This window comes from Alligator sinensis, unplaced genomic scaffold, assembly GCF_000455745.1.
Source record: "Alligator sinensis unplaced genomic scaffold, ASM45574v1 scaffold1205_1, whole genome shotgun sequence".
Classification (NCBI taxonomy): domain Eukaryota; kingdom Metazoa; phylum Chordata; order Crocodylia; family Alligatoridae; genus Alligator; species Alligator sinensis.
In genome coordinates, this window is record NW_005842834.1 from 589,740 (window position 1) to 605,943 (window position 16,204).

Consider the following 16,204-nt stretch of genomic DNA (forward strand, 5'->3'; position numbering starts at 1 on the left):
GGTGGACGCGGCCGCGGGGCAGAACGCCTGGCTGTCCTACCAGCTGCTCCGCGCCACGGAGCCGGGGCTCTTCGCCGTGGCGCTGCACAGCGGCGAAGTGAGGACGAGCCGGCCGCTGACGGAGCGCGACACGGTGAAGCACAGGCTTATTGTGCTCGTCAGGGACAGCGGGGAGTCGCCCCTGTCCTCCTCCGCCACCCTCAACATCCTGCTCGTGGACGGCTTTTCCGATGCCTACCTGCAGTCCGCTGATGCCGCCGCCGCCGCCGCCGCCGCCGAAGGGGCCGACACAGGCGCTTTAACCATGTACCTAACCGTCTCCCTGTGCCTCGTGTCCTTCCTCTTCCTGCTCTCCGTCGTGACATTTGTCCTGCTCAAGGTGTGCCGGAGGAGAGGGGGCGGGGAGCAGTACACCAGTGCTCCCGGCACGTTGTATGGCGACGGCAACTTGCCGAGAGACTGGGTGGATGTGTCGGGGACCGGCACCCTGTCCAGGAGTTACCGATACGAAGTGTGCTTGAGCACGGGGTCGGGGAGCAGCGAATTCCGGTTCCTGAGGCCCCTCGTGCCCTGCCCTCCGCAGCAGGGGGGCTGCGTCGTGACGGGCTCCGGGAAGGAACGGGATCTTCTCACCGACTCTCATGCGCCCACCGACTTGGAAGGCGCCGACCAGGTAAGGGTTGGGTGGGCTCTTCCGCCCTTCATTCTCTATGAATAGGTCCTCATCTGTTTCGACTGGCGAATCTTCGTGTGTTATCGTTTTTCCAAGTCTACTTTGTTTCCTTTATGGTGCAGTAGGTACTGATTCTTTCAAACGGGACTGTATTGATTGCATTAACTATGTGCAACCAAGAGATGAGAAACGTAACGGAGAGCATTAATTTCTCATATAAGCACATGAGAGATGATAGGAGCAATATCCAGAGTCAGTGATTATTTAATAAGTTGTAGAATTCCTTCACGACAGCAGTCATTTGCCAAGTGTGTGCTTTAGGAGGAGTGTATAATAATAGAGATTTTTTTTGGGGGGGGGTGGGGGGAGGTTTAAGCACCTGATGTATTTTTACTAGTAAATGCCGTTTGTTCACACTTCCCAGCATGGGGAAGATTCTGCTTTTCCCTGTATCTTTCTCTTGGCTCACTGCTATTTTTACATCCCGATGCTTTATAACTATGTTTCTCGGGCGAGTCCTCACCACTTCCTTCGGTGTCCTTCCAAGGCCATTATTCTGCATTCTTTTCGGCTCTGTGCGCTCATTCCAAGTCTGTTGCCTGGGTCTCGTACTTCGCCATCAGATCCTATCAGACTGAGCGTCCTCTTCCTCTTTTCATCTCCCTGCTGTGACAAGACAGTACTATCGTTTCATCAGACGTCAGGAGAGGGGAATCGAAGCCTGTAGCGTCCCTTTGATCCCCGCCTTGATATTTTTTTATGAACTACTCTTTCCTGGAAAGATACCTCTACTTTGATTCTCTATTCTTCTGTTAGCTTTTGCTAGCCAGGTAATGCAGTTGAACTCGCAGCGATTAATTAAAGGAAAGCCGAGAGGACAGCAGTACAGCGATGGAGAGATCCCATCAGAAGAGGGCTGTGAAAATTTAGGTCCGGAGTTATCTATATTCTCCTTGAAAGATGTTTTCTATGTTGGAGACTTGAATTGCATAGTAGATCAGCTAGGAATATAAAGCCATCCTTACCAACAAAGCTCCCCCACACAGTTCAGTGAATCTATGAGAGGGAAGGGGTGTGATATGTTGATATGTCTACAAGATCCAAATAACACAACTTTCCAGGTAAGTATGGTAGACTAACAGAATTGAAATTTTTAATATGCGGTCATCTACAGGGTCACCTGCAGGATGCAAATATGGAAGTAGTGAAAGCGGACCACCACATCTCTGAAGTAAGAGTTCATATTCCTCACGAATCCGCGAAGCTGCCTCGCAGAACTCAGTGAGATGTCCATGTTCGTTGTCAGAGGCCTTGGTTCCGGGGGCAATGGGAGAATGGGTTTCTACCTACCAGAACAGATGCTTCTGTCCCTCAAAGAAGGGAATCTCCGACGAACACCACCCGTAACTTCTTCTCAGTGTTGGTGGTCTCAGTTCTTCTCACCTTGGGGAGGCCTGGCCTTTCCTCTTACACCAATGGAATGTGCTCCTCCCTCTCTGTTGCTAGGGCTCCGTATCTGTTGTTCAGATGATTTGCTGCAGGTGGAGATGAAGGTTGCTTTTTTTCTGCCAGAGATCACAAGCTTCCAGTTTGCACTTTCCTCCAAGTCCATGTCCTCTCCCTTCCCTAGAATTCTTCTTCCACAGCCTGGGAAATCTCCTCCAGCATCAAGTCAGTGAACTCCTCATACTGGAGGATGCTTCAGAGCCTCACTATCTCCTCCTGTAGCTCTCTTGCCTGCTCCCTGAGAGACATCACCAGGAGGCACCACTCACATTGCACCCTACCTGGCCATCAGGAGAAGGAACCTGCAAGCCACAGTCCTCACACTGTCAAACTCAGACCTGGGTGAAAGCCTCGATGGTGAGCAGCCCTGCCTGGACAGAAGTCTCACAGATGCAAGCTGAGGCAGTGGCAATGGCTCTGACATTGTGACATCTTCCAGCCATTTTCTTGGGTCTCAGTGTCAAGGTTCCTTTTTCCCTGCTTCCTCAAACAAATTTAAAGGCTTCCCCATATCAAAGAGGGGAACACAAACTGATTTACAAACTGACCAGCAAACTGTCTGCAAACTGCTTGCTCTGTTTGCTGCCCTTTGCTCACTACCTAGTCACTCAGGGAATCTCCTTTCACACCCAGTTGGGCCTGGACTGGCTCTGACCCCTTGCTAGGACTTCTTTCAGGTACAGGCAGCAGTCACTCAGCAATCACTCAGCTAGCAACACTCCCAGCTTCTCAGAGCACACACCCGAAATGTACACAGCCTACCAAACAAACACTCAGCAAGACAAAGGCACAGGAAGCCCTAGATCACTTACCTTCCCCTGGCAGGATCTGGTGCCTAGTGCCTGGTGCCTGGCTTTTCTTCCTCTTCCACTTCCTCCTTTTCCTGCCAGTGAACTGCCTTCAAACTGCTCGCCCTGTTTGCTGCCCCTGTTTGCTCTTTCCTGTCCTATCAGACTGAGCATCCTCTTTCTCATTTTATCTCTGAGGCAGTGTTCCCTCTAAGCTGTGTGCCTGGCAGTGTGGCATGAGCACGCCTGCACAGCCGCACATGCCATGCAGCTTAGAGGGAACACTGCTCTGAGGTAGAAAAGCAGAACCCTGTTTTCATCAGAAAGTAATGTGCATTTCATTAGACATCAGGAGAAGAAAATCAAAACCCACGGAGTCCATCCGATCCCTGACTTGATTATGTTTTTGTGAGCTACTGTGTCTTGGAAAGATGCATCTGCTTTTGTTATCTATACTATAGGTAGCTGTCACTAACTACTTTGGATGCATACACATCTACTAACCATCTGACAGTTAAGTTGCTTTAGCGTTTTCAGTCGACTTAAATGTCAGAGTGTACACATGTATGTGGAGCAAAGCTGATTTAAATGCCGTGCAAGATAAAACACCTCTGAGGTATATAATCTTGAGTCTCATTAGTTATTTAACTTTGCTCACAAGATGGCTACCACGGTGTTGCGGTCAAAGGCGGAATTTGAACCTATTACAGTTAAGGATTGACAGACACCTCCTTGGATTAATCACAGAAAGACTTTAATAGCTATACCACATACAAGCTATAAAACTAAATGACTGAAAAAGACTCCTTCCAAATATTCAGTAAATGAGCTATTAAAAGTCCTAGTATATATCAGCTGCAAGAGTGTCTCTCACCAAAGTAGGAAGGAAGGGCCTCAGTCTTTGCAGGCTTCACTGGGCTAGGAGCAGTTGGTGGGACTGTTCAGCTGGGTGCAGGTTACAATGTTGTAACCCAAAGACAGACATTGAATGCCTGTTTTGAGAAATATGCTTTTATCAAGGGAAGATGTGTTAACAAGGAGGATTCAGTCACAGAGGGATATGTAGTTATACATAAATGGTTTTGAATAATAATACATTAAGCACTTTACAACTAGCAAGATGAAATCAATTGGGATCGCTTTATTTTACGTGGTCCTAGTCACAATCCTGCATTCTTGTGCATGATGCCCTGTTATTTTAATTTGTTGATTTAAATTTCATGTGTAGGTCTGGCCAGGCTTTCACAGTCATCAACTATGTCAAGGAGCTGCACATGTGTATGCTTCTATGTGGCTTAACTTAAGTCAATTTAGTATGTATATATGCATCCCTTATGCAGTTGCACTCGTACCTATTTATTAAAGGGAAGAGCCAAGAGGATGGCAATACAGTGAAGGAAAGATCCCATCAGAAGATAACGGTCAGAATGTAGGTCCGAAATTTTCAGTATCCTCCTTGAAAGATTATTTCTAGGCTCTCACATACATGTTGGAGACTTGCACTGCACAGTAGATCAGCTGAAAATACGAAGTTCTCCTTACGAACAAAACAGTATCCCCTATAGTTCAGTCAGTGTACTTGATTCACTGTAGAGAGAAAGGAACTGTCATTTCTATAAAACAGGGTTTTTGCTGTTGTGAATGATGACGATATTTTACATTCGGATAATACAAACCTCAGGATAGAATAGTATACTACCATAATTAAAGATTTTAATATGCGGTTGTCTCGGTGGTGAGCTGCAAGGCCCAAATTTACAGCAAACAAGGGTGAACTGAATGAGTGAGTTAAGTGTAACATTGAACTGGAGACACCATAGGGGTTGGGGTTGGTGACTTTCACCTATAACAATTTTCAGACTCTGTCTAAAACCAAAGCCTGTCAAACACGCATTCCACTCGTACGTGTGCTTTTGAAGGAACAGGGAATCTGTAGGAAGAAATGATGAGCCCTGTTTTTCAGAATTTTTCTGACTGGATCATTTTTGTCTGAGGAAAGCTTTCCGGGTGCCAGGTCTCCAAGATGGAGGCATAATCCTGGTGGCGAGAAGAACAACCTCACCTGCAGGGAGATTCTTGCATCTGTGTTAGAAGACCGGGGCGGCAGAGGAGAGAATGGTGCGGCACAGGCAAGCTCCGCGCCTGGGGCTTCCCGTTGGGGTGCGGGGAGGAGAATCGGAAGTGGTGCAGCTTTTCAGGGCTGAAGAAGTTGCTAGAAATGCTCCAACTGACTTAGGGATTGGAGAGCTCTGGGTGGGAGCCTTGGCGCGGGTTCGAAATCCTCCCTCACACCGGAGATGTGATGTGGTGATAGGCGGGCGCTGGTGACAAGAGGTGGATTCCTGAGTGGCCTGTGTTGCAAGGGCACAGGGAAGTCCGCTGTGGTGAGGACTCCTGGCAGCAGCAGTCACCCGGTCTTTCATACGGGAGCGGATTCTGAAAACCCTGGAGCTGGTCCTCCCTGCGTCTCAGTTTCCGCTTGGAGGTGTTCAGGCTTCAGATGTCGCAGTAACGCAGTTTTAGCTTCAGTGATAATTTTCACATCTATGCAAGTGAACAGGGCGGCGGCAAGAGGCACGTGGAGCTTATCCTGAATAACTAATAGACCTGTAGGAGCCAAAAATGAACCTTTTCCTCTTAGCCGTGGACAGTGGCTCCCCTCCGAGGCACTGCACAAATCCAGAGTTCTGTTCTCAGTGCCAGCCACAACCTCCTTGTCTTCTGCAGTCATTGACAAAGCTTCAGTTCTGCAAAACAGCCTCGGAGGTTATCTAGATGTCAGTTTTTCTGCTATCAATTTAGGACAGTTATGAAAATTCATACTATTTAGCCAAAAAAGCAAACCAGAACAAAACCAAAAAACCCATTCGAATTGAACCTGCTCTCGCACACAATTTAGGTTACTAACGAACCTAGTTGTGAAATTTCCGAGGCCTACCAGTAGAGGGCGGGGGATGTTTCTGTGATGATAACTCCTGCTGCAAGTGGTGGGTGTGGACCATAATGCCCCCGAAGTAGGAGTTAACATTCCTGACGGTTTTTATCGTCAGAGGCTGTGATTCCGGGAACAATGCGAGAAAGGATTTTTTCTTCCAGGACCATCTTCATTTTGTCCTAAGGCAAGTTTCAGATTATCATTTCTTTGTGATCTGGGGTCTAGTCTCAGACAAAAACGTCATCCCATAATTTATCATTTGATACGTGGATTTCGGTTCTCCCAATATTACACAAATGACCATAACCGTGGAGGTGTCAGATAATAATGATCCTGCTCCCCTTCCTCTTATTTAATGAAACATCTTACATTATGTATCTCTAGGGAAATAATCCAGTTGTAGTGATACATGGGACCTCTGATTTAGCTTCAGAGCACAATGCAAAAATACCATACTCATAACACCCACTGAGTTCATACCACATAGGCTATAAACACTGAAATCCCTTGAACCAGGGCTAGGTGAAGAGTCCACGATTGCTAACCCAGGATGTTTTTTAATGGCAATCTGCAAGCTTTCTCCTAACACACAAACTTTTTTTCTGATGTATATTTTCATTGATGTATGTTTTACATAAAGGAAATATAACCTTGCTGCCAGGCCCCAGTTAGAATGGCTACGTTTATATTTAAGGCTTTATCATCAAGTAAAAAAGGTTTTTAAAATGTTTTGTTTACACTAAAAAAGTACACAGCAAAACAATTCTTGAGTCGGCAACAGGGCTTGACTGCAGTGATGGTTTTATACTGTGCTGCCCTGTTGCCCAGTGGTGTCCCCTGTTCACCCCACACCCGGATGCCCCCAGCTGCTCCCTGCACCATGCCTTCCTCCAACCTCCACCCCACTGATTCTGGCACAGGCCCTGAAGAAGCCTATCCTTGATCCAAGCAGTATTGCAGGCAGCCTCAAACCCAGCAGCTATTGCACATGGCTGAGGGGACACTCCTTGGAGGTTGCTGCCTTCCTACTGGGACCCCGGGAGCTGCTGCTCTGCTCTGCCTGTTGGAGCTTCTGCGTAGGGGTTTTCCTGGTGGTTAAGGTTTTTTTGCAGACTTTACTGACAGCCATTTTAATCTGATTTCTTATGGCCATTAGTAAATTTACTTATAACTAGCAACCCTGAAGGGGAGTCCCAAGTCCTCTTGGGTCATGGAACAGTGGGTGGCTGTCTTTCATGTGAGGGTAGTAGATGAATATGATGAAGTGCACTTTTGTGTTACGCCCTCCCGTTACACCTTCTGCAGAATGACTCATGGGGCACAGACAAGTGTAGGTCCTGGTTGTACCTTGGAATGTGTTGCAGGAACCATTCTGAGTCACAGCATCCCCCCAAACCAAACGGAAGTTCATTGTTGGTTCCAGGGGGGAGCGCCCCCCCCACCCCAGCCTGTTCCTGTTTTGGGAATGGGAGGAGGAAGGGAGCAGAGGGAGCTCATTCTAGGCCTTTCCCAGTTGGCGCTGGTGGATGGGGTGAGTGAACTGGAGCCTCCCTGCACCTCAGAGGGGCTCCACTACACCCAGCCCACCCTCATGGGGGGGGGGTTGAAAAGCCTTCAGACTGAACTACCTCCACTCCCTTTCCCCCACTCCCATTGTGAAAACGGCTTGGAGGCTGGCAGGCAGGCAAACACAAACTAGGGAAGGTGCTATGTTCTGACATGTCTTCATGCAATGAGGGTTAAGATTTTTACCCAATTGGCCATTTTTGAGGGAGAATTTAGGAGTGCACTTGTACTTGGTGATAGCTATAGACCACGTTCTGTGGCTACATTTGTTGAAAACTGCCACTTTGGTCTGAGCCCATGGGCCTGTGGTGAAGGGGTGCAAAATTCAGCTGAGCTGAGGTATTTGGTGACCAAGGTGGTGGACAAGGTGTTACCAAATTTGCCCATTACTTTGGGGTGTGCTCATTTATTAGGGATAGTTTCTAGGGTCTTGGTGATTCTGTCAATGTGCTGCTTGTGTTAGAATGTACGGCCCGAGATGCCTATTAAACTTGGAGCTGTGTGTGTGTGTCTGGGGGGGGAAAAGTCCTTAGCAAATCCAGATTAGAACTGGTCTGATAAATGCTGAGCTGGGTGTGTGTGAACATGGGTTGATTAACATTGGAAGCACAGATTCCCCATCATGCAGCGCTCTCCTGCTTCTCTGGTCCCAGAATTCACTGCAGCCTCTGCTTCAGGCTTTCTGTTTTCCATCTCTCATGTAAATGAGACCTAGGGCAGTTGATTCACTCGTCACCCTTACCTGGTGAGGGTCTTAGGTGCGTCTCTCACTGCATCTTAATCAGTTTCGTTTAGGTAGAGGAGGGGAGGGGGTGAGTCTTTTGTGAGTCAGACAGACTGCATCCTGTACCAGGGTTCCCCAAGAATACAGAGCTGAGACGTAACAAAGGATACCGATACAGGGCAGAACAACTGGTTGTCCTACAAGCTACTCAAGGCCATGGAATCAAGTCTTTTTACCACGGGGTTCCAGATGAGTTATGAGACCAAAACTGGAGTGAAACACAATGAAAAAGTGACTTGTGTTGCTTAGAGAGAGTGGAGAATTGCCCCGGTCTTCATCCTCAACTTTTCAACGTGCTTCCAGTGGATGGGTTTTTCATATGTCTGCATGCAGGCTCTTTGGTCATCTAAGGAAGCAGAGGAAGGACAAGAAGAACGATGCCAGTAGCAGTACTTTTTGTCTGTAATTCATTTGCTTTTCCTGATTTTACTGATGTTAATCATTGATTGTAAAGGACTGGAGGGGGCCAGGTTTGCTGGATTTTTACCTATTGGGATGCTTTCGTATATTGATTTAGCGAAAGGAAAGCAAACAAGAGGCAAGTATGACTATAGACTGATAAACTACTTCCCAGAAAGCACCAGAGAGTTGTTAAGGAACGTTATTAGCTCACTGAAGGATATGGATGTACTTCCTGTGGTGCTGGTTGAATTGTTCCTGGTTTTAAAACCATTTTTTACAAATAAGTTGAAAAGCCCAGGAAGCAAGAAATAAACAAATAGCTGGAAAAGAAGAATTGCTTTCCAGAAGGAGATAGTGATTCAGTATCCATATTGGGAAAACAGGATCTGATTTAAACGGAAGAGGTCTGTCCTGGTTAAGGTGAAGGTGCATATATACTGTGGGTTTAATATTCTATTCCTTTACATGTTTTTGTTCCTAATGTGGAAATGAAACAGCATTTCGGTTTCAGAAGGCTCCCTGGTGGTCACTAGATTCACGGCTAGTCACAGGAAGAAAAGGCAGAACAGTAGGTACCATGCCCAGCAACCTGGTTGGCCCAGAGGCTTGATCCAACAATGAGAGAATCACATGACTCTTGACCAGCAGAGCTGAAGGCAGGAACCTGACATTTCAAGCAGCGTTCTTGGCAATTAGCGTATATACAACTTATCTTGTGAGGCTCAAACGCACCTGCTACTATGGGTTCTACCTCCCAGTCTGGAATTAATGTAACCGCGCTTAATTAGCCCTGTCTCTCACTAGTACTTTTGGCTCTCCGGCAGGCCCCGGTCAATGCTTCTCCAATTCTACCAGTTTGGGAGGCATCGCGAGGAGAGCAGCTTACTGTGACTGAGTTACTCCTCCTCTCCTATCTGGAATACTAACTGCACCGTGTAGCCCTGCCCTGTATTTCGGAAAGCTTCTGAGCAGATTACACACACCAAGGCTAGGCTTTAAGGGAGATGGAATAATACTGTAGCTTTAATATCACCCAATCATGTTGGGATCGATTTTGTAGCTCCATTTTGGAGATCTAAGCGGGTATTGGATGCAGGCTCTGAGACACCTCAGAAAACTGTAGCCTTCACGGAAGCCTCCCCCTTTATGCAGTCAGGATTAAGATGCCATTTTAGCCCGCATCTAAACTCAGACCCGATGATGTAATACAAGTATTTGGATCTTGGTTAAAAAGAATGAGTTTCTCCAGGTGCGCGGTAATGGGCATCACAAACATGGAGGACAGAGCTGAAACGTATGGAAACTGGAGCCTTACATATAGGTAACACTTTTAACCAGAAGACAAAAGGGGATAGCCGTGACCTCAGTAAAACAAGTCGAAACTTTTCTCCAGGAAATAGTCTTCTACATATCTACTTTTTTCTTGCAACTCACATGACATATATTTCTTTTGAATAGAAATATACCAGTAAGTAATAACATAGGCTGGATATTCATTGCCTCTTCCTCCTCCAAATAAAGGCATGTTTGTGACGGATGTTAAAGAGAAAATAAGTAGCCAGATGTTCAAAATAGAGGATTCTAGTCAATATAAAATACCATTTATGGATAAAATACTAAAATGATCAATCTGCCAGACACCTAGGCAGGAAAAATAATAGAAAGCAACTTAAGGAAATTTAGACAAACAGAATTTTATTTTATTTTATTTTATTTTGCGCCTGTTCTAAATACTCACATCAGTGAGTATCGGGATACCATCAGATAAATATTTTCCATGGATGATTTTTCAGGGAAGTTTATTATTCAAAGTGTATTTTAAGAATTCTGAAGTTTATTGCATAGGTACCTACCAGAAATGTAATGGTAACTATAAGAATTAACATAATTTCTCAAATTAATTTAAAACATTTGGTTCCAGATTTAACACTTCCATTTTTGCCCATTCACTCTTCCTATATTTCACACGACATATTGATGAAGTAAAAATGGAATATCAGTAATCCTGCGTTTCGGTTTTATGTATTATTCATGTAAGTAGTGAAATAAATCGAAATATACATAACATTGTTTAGGTAGCTGTTCCGTGATTAGAACGGTTTGCAACATATTGTTCTTCTAACTTTAAATAAATAGAACAGCAATGAGCATAACGTTCTGTCACCTCTGCAGAACAGCACATCAGCCTTCAGCCATCCAGTGCCCTGCTCAGCCAAACCAGGCTGCTTGATTTCCAAGAGGTGGATGGGGGATGGGGGATGGGGCAGAATTCCTGGCTGTCCTCCCAGCTGCTCAAGGCCACAGACACAGGTCTCTTTACCATGAGACTCCAGACAGGCTAAATAAGGATCACAAGGCCAATAACAAATCAGAACACAATGAAGCAAAGGCATGTTGTGTTTCTTAGAGACATCGGAAACTAAACATATTCTTCCTCCTCAACTTTTCAATATACTTCCAGTGGACTGCGTTTTCATATGTTAATGTTCAGTTTGTTTATTTGAGGAAGAATAGGATCTGTGCCTGTAGAAGTATCCTTATCTCTAATTTAATCTTTTTTTCTGACTCGTTTCAGTCAGTGGTTGTAAAGACTGAAGGGGGCTGAACTTCCTGTGTTAGTAACAGAAGGATCAAAACAGACTGGAAACCTGGGCAGGATCCAATAGGACGAAGTTGCATGCTGAGAAATTCAAGATGCTGCACTTTGGGAAGAATAATAAAAAATACAAATACAAAATGAGAGAAACCTGGCTGGATGGCAGCATAATGGAAAAGGACCTGGGAATATTGGTAGATCATATTATCAGTATAGATCTTCGGTGTGATGTGGCTGTACAAAAGCCTAATGCAGTTCTGGGATACATCAATAGAAGAATTAGGTGCAATACATGGAAAATGTTAGTGCCTCTACTCAGTCCAGTTTAGATGTCATCAAACGTACTGTATGTAGTTTTGGGCAGCACATTTCAAAAAGGATGTGGAGAAGTTACAGAGGGTCCAGAGGCAGGCACCAAAAGACAATAAAGGACTTTGAAAACAAGTCATAGGAGGAGAGGCTTAAAGACCTAGGTATGTTCAGTTTGTGGAAAGGCCACTTTAGAGGAAACATTATAACTGTCTTTAAGTATTTGAAGGGTGATCTGTAAAGGGGCTAGGCCCCTATACTACAGGAGGAGCTGTCTGAGCTACCCCCAGCCAGAAACAACTACCCCACCCTCTCAAGACAGATGCGGCTGTGCTGGGGTCACCAGAACCAACTGGAAGCTTGCACAGTAGGTGCAGCCATGACAAGCAGCCCCAGCTGGGGTAGTGCCCCCAGCTGCCAGCAACTGGAAGCCTGGCCAGCCAGGCAGGATGGAAGGGGCCACCCACAGGAGCTGGGAGTTCAAGGCAGCTGGGAATCCCTGCAGCAAGTGGAACTTTCTAGGTGATAAGCATGCTACCACTGCTAGGGACATGTGGATTGTATGATCCCTGGACAGGCTTTCCCACACCTAGCCAAAGCCCTGTTGCCCACCCCACACCCAGATGGTTATGGACTCTGGAGCCCAGGGCCTGGGGAAAAGCTTGTAATCCAGGAGCAAGCCTAAGGCCAGCTTCCCCAGGATCCCAGGGTCCTGATCTGTGGATCCTTGGCCTCTGCAGCTAGAGTAAAAGGGGTCGGGGGGAGTGGTACAATTGATTCAACAAGCCCAGCAATGGCCCACACTTGCCATAAAAGGAGAGAGAAAACCTTTTATGTTTTGCTGCAGAGACTGGGACATGATTCAAGGGCATGAAGTTGCAACAAAATAGAAGCAGAGTATCCATCAGTGGGGATGTTAAAAAATAAGTTGGACAGCTACTGCTTGGGGATGGTCTAGGTGTAGCCATGCAGATGCCCTGCTATGGACATTTCCTATTTGTCTGGGCTCTGATGATTGCTGCATGGGGCTGGAAGGGAATCCTACCTCTGCCACAAACAGAGAAAGCCCCTGCTTTTCTGCATGTGTCAGGGTCTTTAAGACTTCCTCAGAGGCACTGGGTATTTTCTTCTGTCAAGTCTGGGGATTGTTACAGGGATGTGCCACTGCTCCTGCTGGGACGAAGTGCAGGAAGTTCCTGGGTAGAGGGCCTTGCCTTTCCACTCAGTGTCAGACCAGTTTCCAAATTGTGGGGAAGGGGGGAATTTTACCTTATAGTTAGTTTGGTACTGACTGTGTGGAAGGGGCTGGGTGGGGTGCCTTCCTCTGTAGTCGGGGGCGTGGCTATCTACCTGGGATCTCTTGAGCCTGTATCCATTACATTTCAAAGAAGCCTGACTTGGCTGCTGTGGTCTCCCTGCTTTACATGTGGCAGGTAAGAATGTTGTGATTTTTGTTTTGTCAGGGTTGATGTTAGTTTGAAAATGGATATTTATAACATGGTTTGGGTAGGGATGATCCTGCTTCAGGGATCAGCGGTTCCCAACCTTTTGCACCTTATGTCCCACCAACCATTTTGTCAAAAAATCCTGGCCCCACCATGATAAAAACAAAACTTCAGTTTTTCCAAGAAGTGTATTTTTACATGTACATGCATTTTAGTATTATATTAATCATTATTAATGGATTTTTAAGGACATTAAAAATAAAAAATTGCAATAATTTTGTTGAGAATAAGTTTTATTGCTATAATTGTAAAAAAAAAAAATCTATTAGAAGAAATGAGATAATTTAGTCATTAGTGAAAAGCCTGTGCTTGCATTTTATTGGCAAGCATGTCAGTTCTTGGGGTAATGTTTGAAATAGCGACTGGAAGAGCTGCTTCGAGTTGTGCTTCTAGTTGAAGACGGTTTCATTCCTTCGTTTTTATAGTTGCCATGGCAGAGAAGGCTTGCTCACAAAGATATGTGGAAGAAAAAGGTACTAGTTTCTTAATAGCTTTTTCGCTCTAAATTGTTCATATTCTGTCTTTACTTTAAGCCAGAAGGTATCCAAAGGCAAACTTGAATACTTTCAATGTCAGATCCTTGCTAATTCAAAGAGACTATCCTCCTCCGAGACTGAAAGTGACAGCTTATTTGTTTCACTGCCAGAGAGAATGAGCAGATCCATTACCCACAAAAATCGAACCCGAACATCATCTTCATATGGAAAATATTCAATAAATTTGGCCTCAAGCTTATCCAGATGTTCTAAAAGAAGCTTGGTAATATTGTGGATGTCACATTCCGTGTTCTCTGCTACATCTGCAAAGCAAGTTTTTGTTGAGTTTTCATTGCTGACTTAAGTCGTTGGAAGTGTTCAGTAGGTTTATTCTTGAGGTAAGCATGTCATTGCTCCAAATGCCTCTTCAAATTGTCAAGTTTCATTCCATAATTGGTTAATGTTTTTCCACCTACGACACATAATGGAATAGGTGCATTATCATTTCCACTCTTTGAGAATCCATACTGAATGTCGTTGTCTCATACTTCCTGTTAACAGTCTTCTTCTGTTTCTTCTTAGCTAGAATACCTGCGCGGAAGCGTCCCTCCCTGTGTAGTAAGGATTAAGCTGTCATTTTAGCCGATATCTAAAATCATACCCGATGATGTAATACAAGTATTTGGATCTTGTTTAAAGGATGAGTTTTTCTAAGTGTGGAGTAATGGGTAGCACAAACAAAGAAGAAGCAGCTCAAATGTATGGAGAGTGACAGAGATTCTTCTACTATATCCCCTGTTTGCTTGTAACTCACCTTACATATAGTTTCTCCTATGTACGAATCAACCAACCAGAAACAACACAGGTTGGATATTCTGTGCTTCCTCCCAAAATGTCATAATACCATCACAGATATCAAAGAGCATAAAAGTAGCGACATTTCCGCATTAATTATCTCTAGTTTATTAACTTTAATGTATGGATTAAATATTGAAGGGTTTCATCTTCGATAACCTATTTCCCAAATAATAGCAGAAAACAAAAAAATAAAATCTAGACAGAAATGGTTATAATGCCTGTTATAAATTTTCATATGGATGCACGTGGAGGAAAAGTCAGCCAAAGATTTTCTACTTTGCTATTTTAGGGAACATAATTATCCAACATCTGTTTTACAAATCCAAGGTTTTATATCACCCGGCATCAGACGTCGCTTTTATAGGCAGCTTCTATAAAGGTAACGGTGTTGAGCCCCAGCTCAGTCCGGGATCGTGCCCGGTATGCAAAGGCCAATAAAGATACCAGGGGTGAAAGTACAAAGAAAGTTTATTGCTAGCAATAAAAGGTGCGAGCAGAATAATTTCACGTAACAAGCACACAGATCATTATTTCTAAGCATCTTTTATACAGGAGTTTTTGAACCTTCATAAGCATCCTTGTTTGCTAATTGGTTATAAAGGAGTGACGCAAGGAGTTCTTTACTGAGCATGTCTCTATACCTGTGTTTTAGCCATGTATCTCATTTACATACATGTATGTTTCATTAGCATACTTTTTCCCCACCTAGGGGCGTGATTTTTAGTATTTTAATGAGTCCTTTTAACCCAGTTCCCTGTTTTTTCCTTTTTCTTTTCAAGCCCCCTTTATCTCAGACTGTCTCCTCCTTATCATTGCAGATGGGCATTCGTCACATAACATTCTGTTTGCTTCGTCTCTGAGTGGCGGTTTCTAGGTCACTCCTTACAATGGGAACTATCACATGAAAAGAATATAGGTGGGGTCTAAGTGTAATTCTTCGAGTTCTCTCATTCACAATTCACATTTGGTCCCAAATATTCCTCATATACAAGTGAAATATTAGTAATCCTGTCGCTTGCAGCTACATTTTATGCAAGCAAATACATAAAAATAGCTTCAAACACGCATAATTTGGTTCAGGTAGCTGTCCTGTGACCATTACGCTTTGAAACACACTATTTTATACACTTTTTAAAATTCGAACAGCAACTAGCATAACGTCCTGTCGCCTGGTGGCGCTGTTGACTAATACGAGGAAAGCGTGACCTGCAGTAGCTGAAGTCCCGGCTCTCCGGCAGGAAAACACTGTCTCTAGGAACCGGGAGCAGGAGAGCGGCTGTCTCGTCTCTTGCCTTTGAGAATATCACAGGAGACATCGGCACAACTCACCCTGTCGCATCTCAAGCGAACCCTTAGCAGATCGGGCTGGTGAGATGAATCCAGACTAGCGATATTTCTTCCGGATCGACCCGTGCCGCCTCCTGCAGAGACGATGGCGGACACCGAGAGCAGAACAAAGCGGAGCAGGCAAGGCGCGTCTGTCCTTCTGCTCCTGTGCGTGGGGGCGATCGGCTCGGAGACGGTGCGGTACTCGGTGCCGGAGGAAATGGAGAGCGGGTCCTTCGTGGCTAATGTGGCAAAGGATCGGCGCCTCGGAGGTTCGCCCCCGGCGAGCCGGCATTTCCAGCTGAATGGTAAGACTGGGGACTTGCTTATCAAAGAGAAACTGGACCGCGAGGAACTGTGCGGGCAGACTGAGCCCTGCCTTGTTCGCTTTGAGCTAGTCCTGGAGAATCCCTTGCAGTCGTACCGGGCCGAGGTGCGGGTTACTGACATAAACGATCATTCCCCAGTTTTTAAAAGAGA

General features: G+C 45.2%; 1 protein-coding gene across 1 annotated transcript in view; it reads left to right on the forward strand.

The window, feature by feature from the left end:
- The window catches only part of LOC102383894 (protocadherin beta-10), a 21,598-nt gene that overhangs the window by 2,074 nt on the left and 3,320 nt on the right, over window positions 1-16,204 (forward strand). The window contains exons 2-3 of the mRNA XM_025191588.1: window positions 23-673; window positions 10,791-10,892. Coding sequence (XP_025047373.1) covers window positions 23-673; window positions 10,791-10,892 — 753 coding nt within the window. The remainder of the gene's footprint in view (window positions 1-22; window positions 674-10,790; window positions 10,893-16,204) is intronic.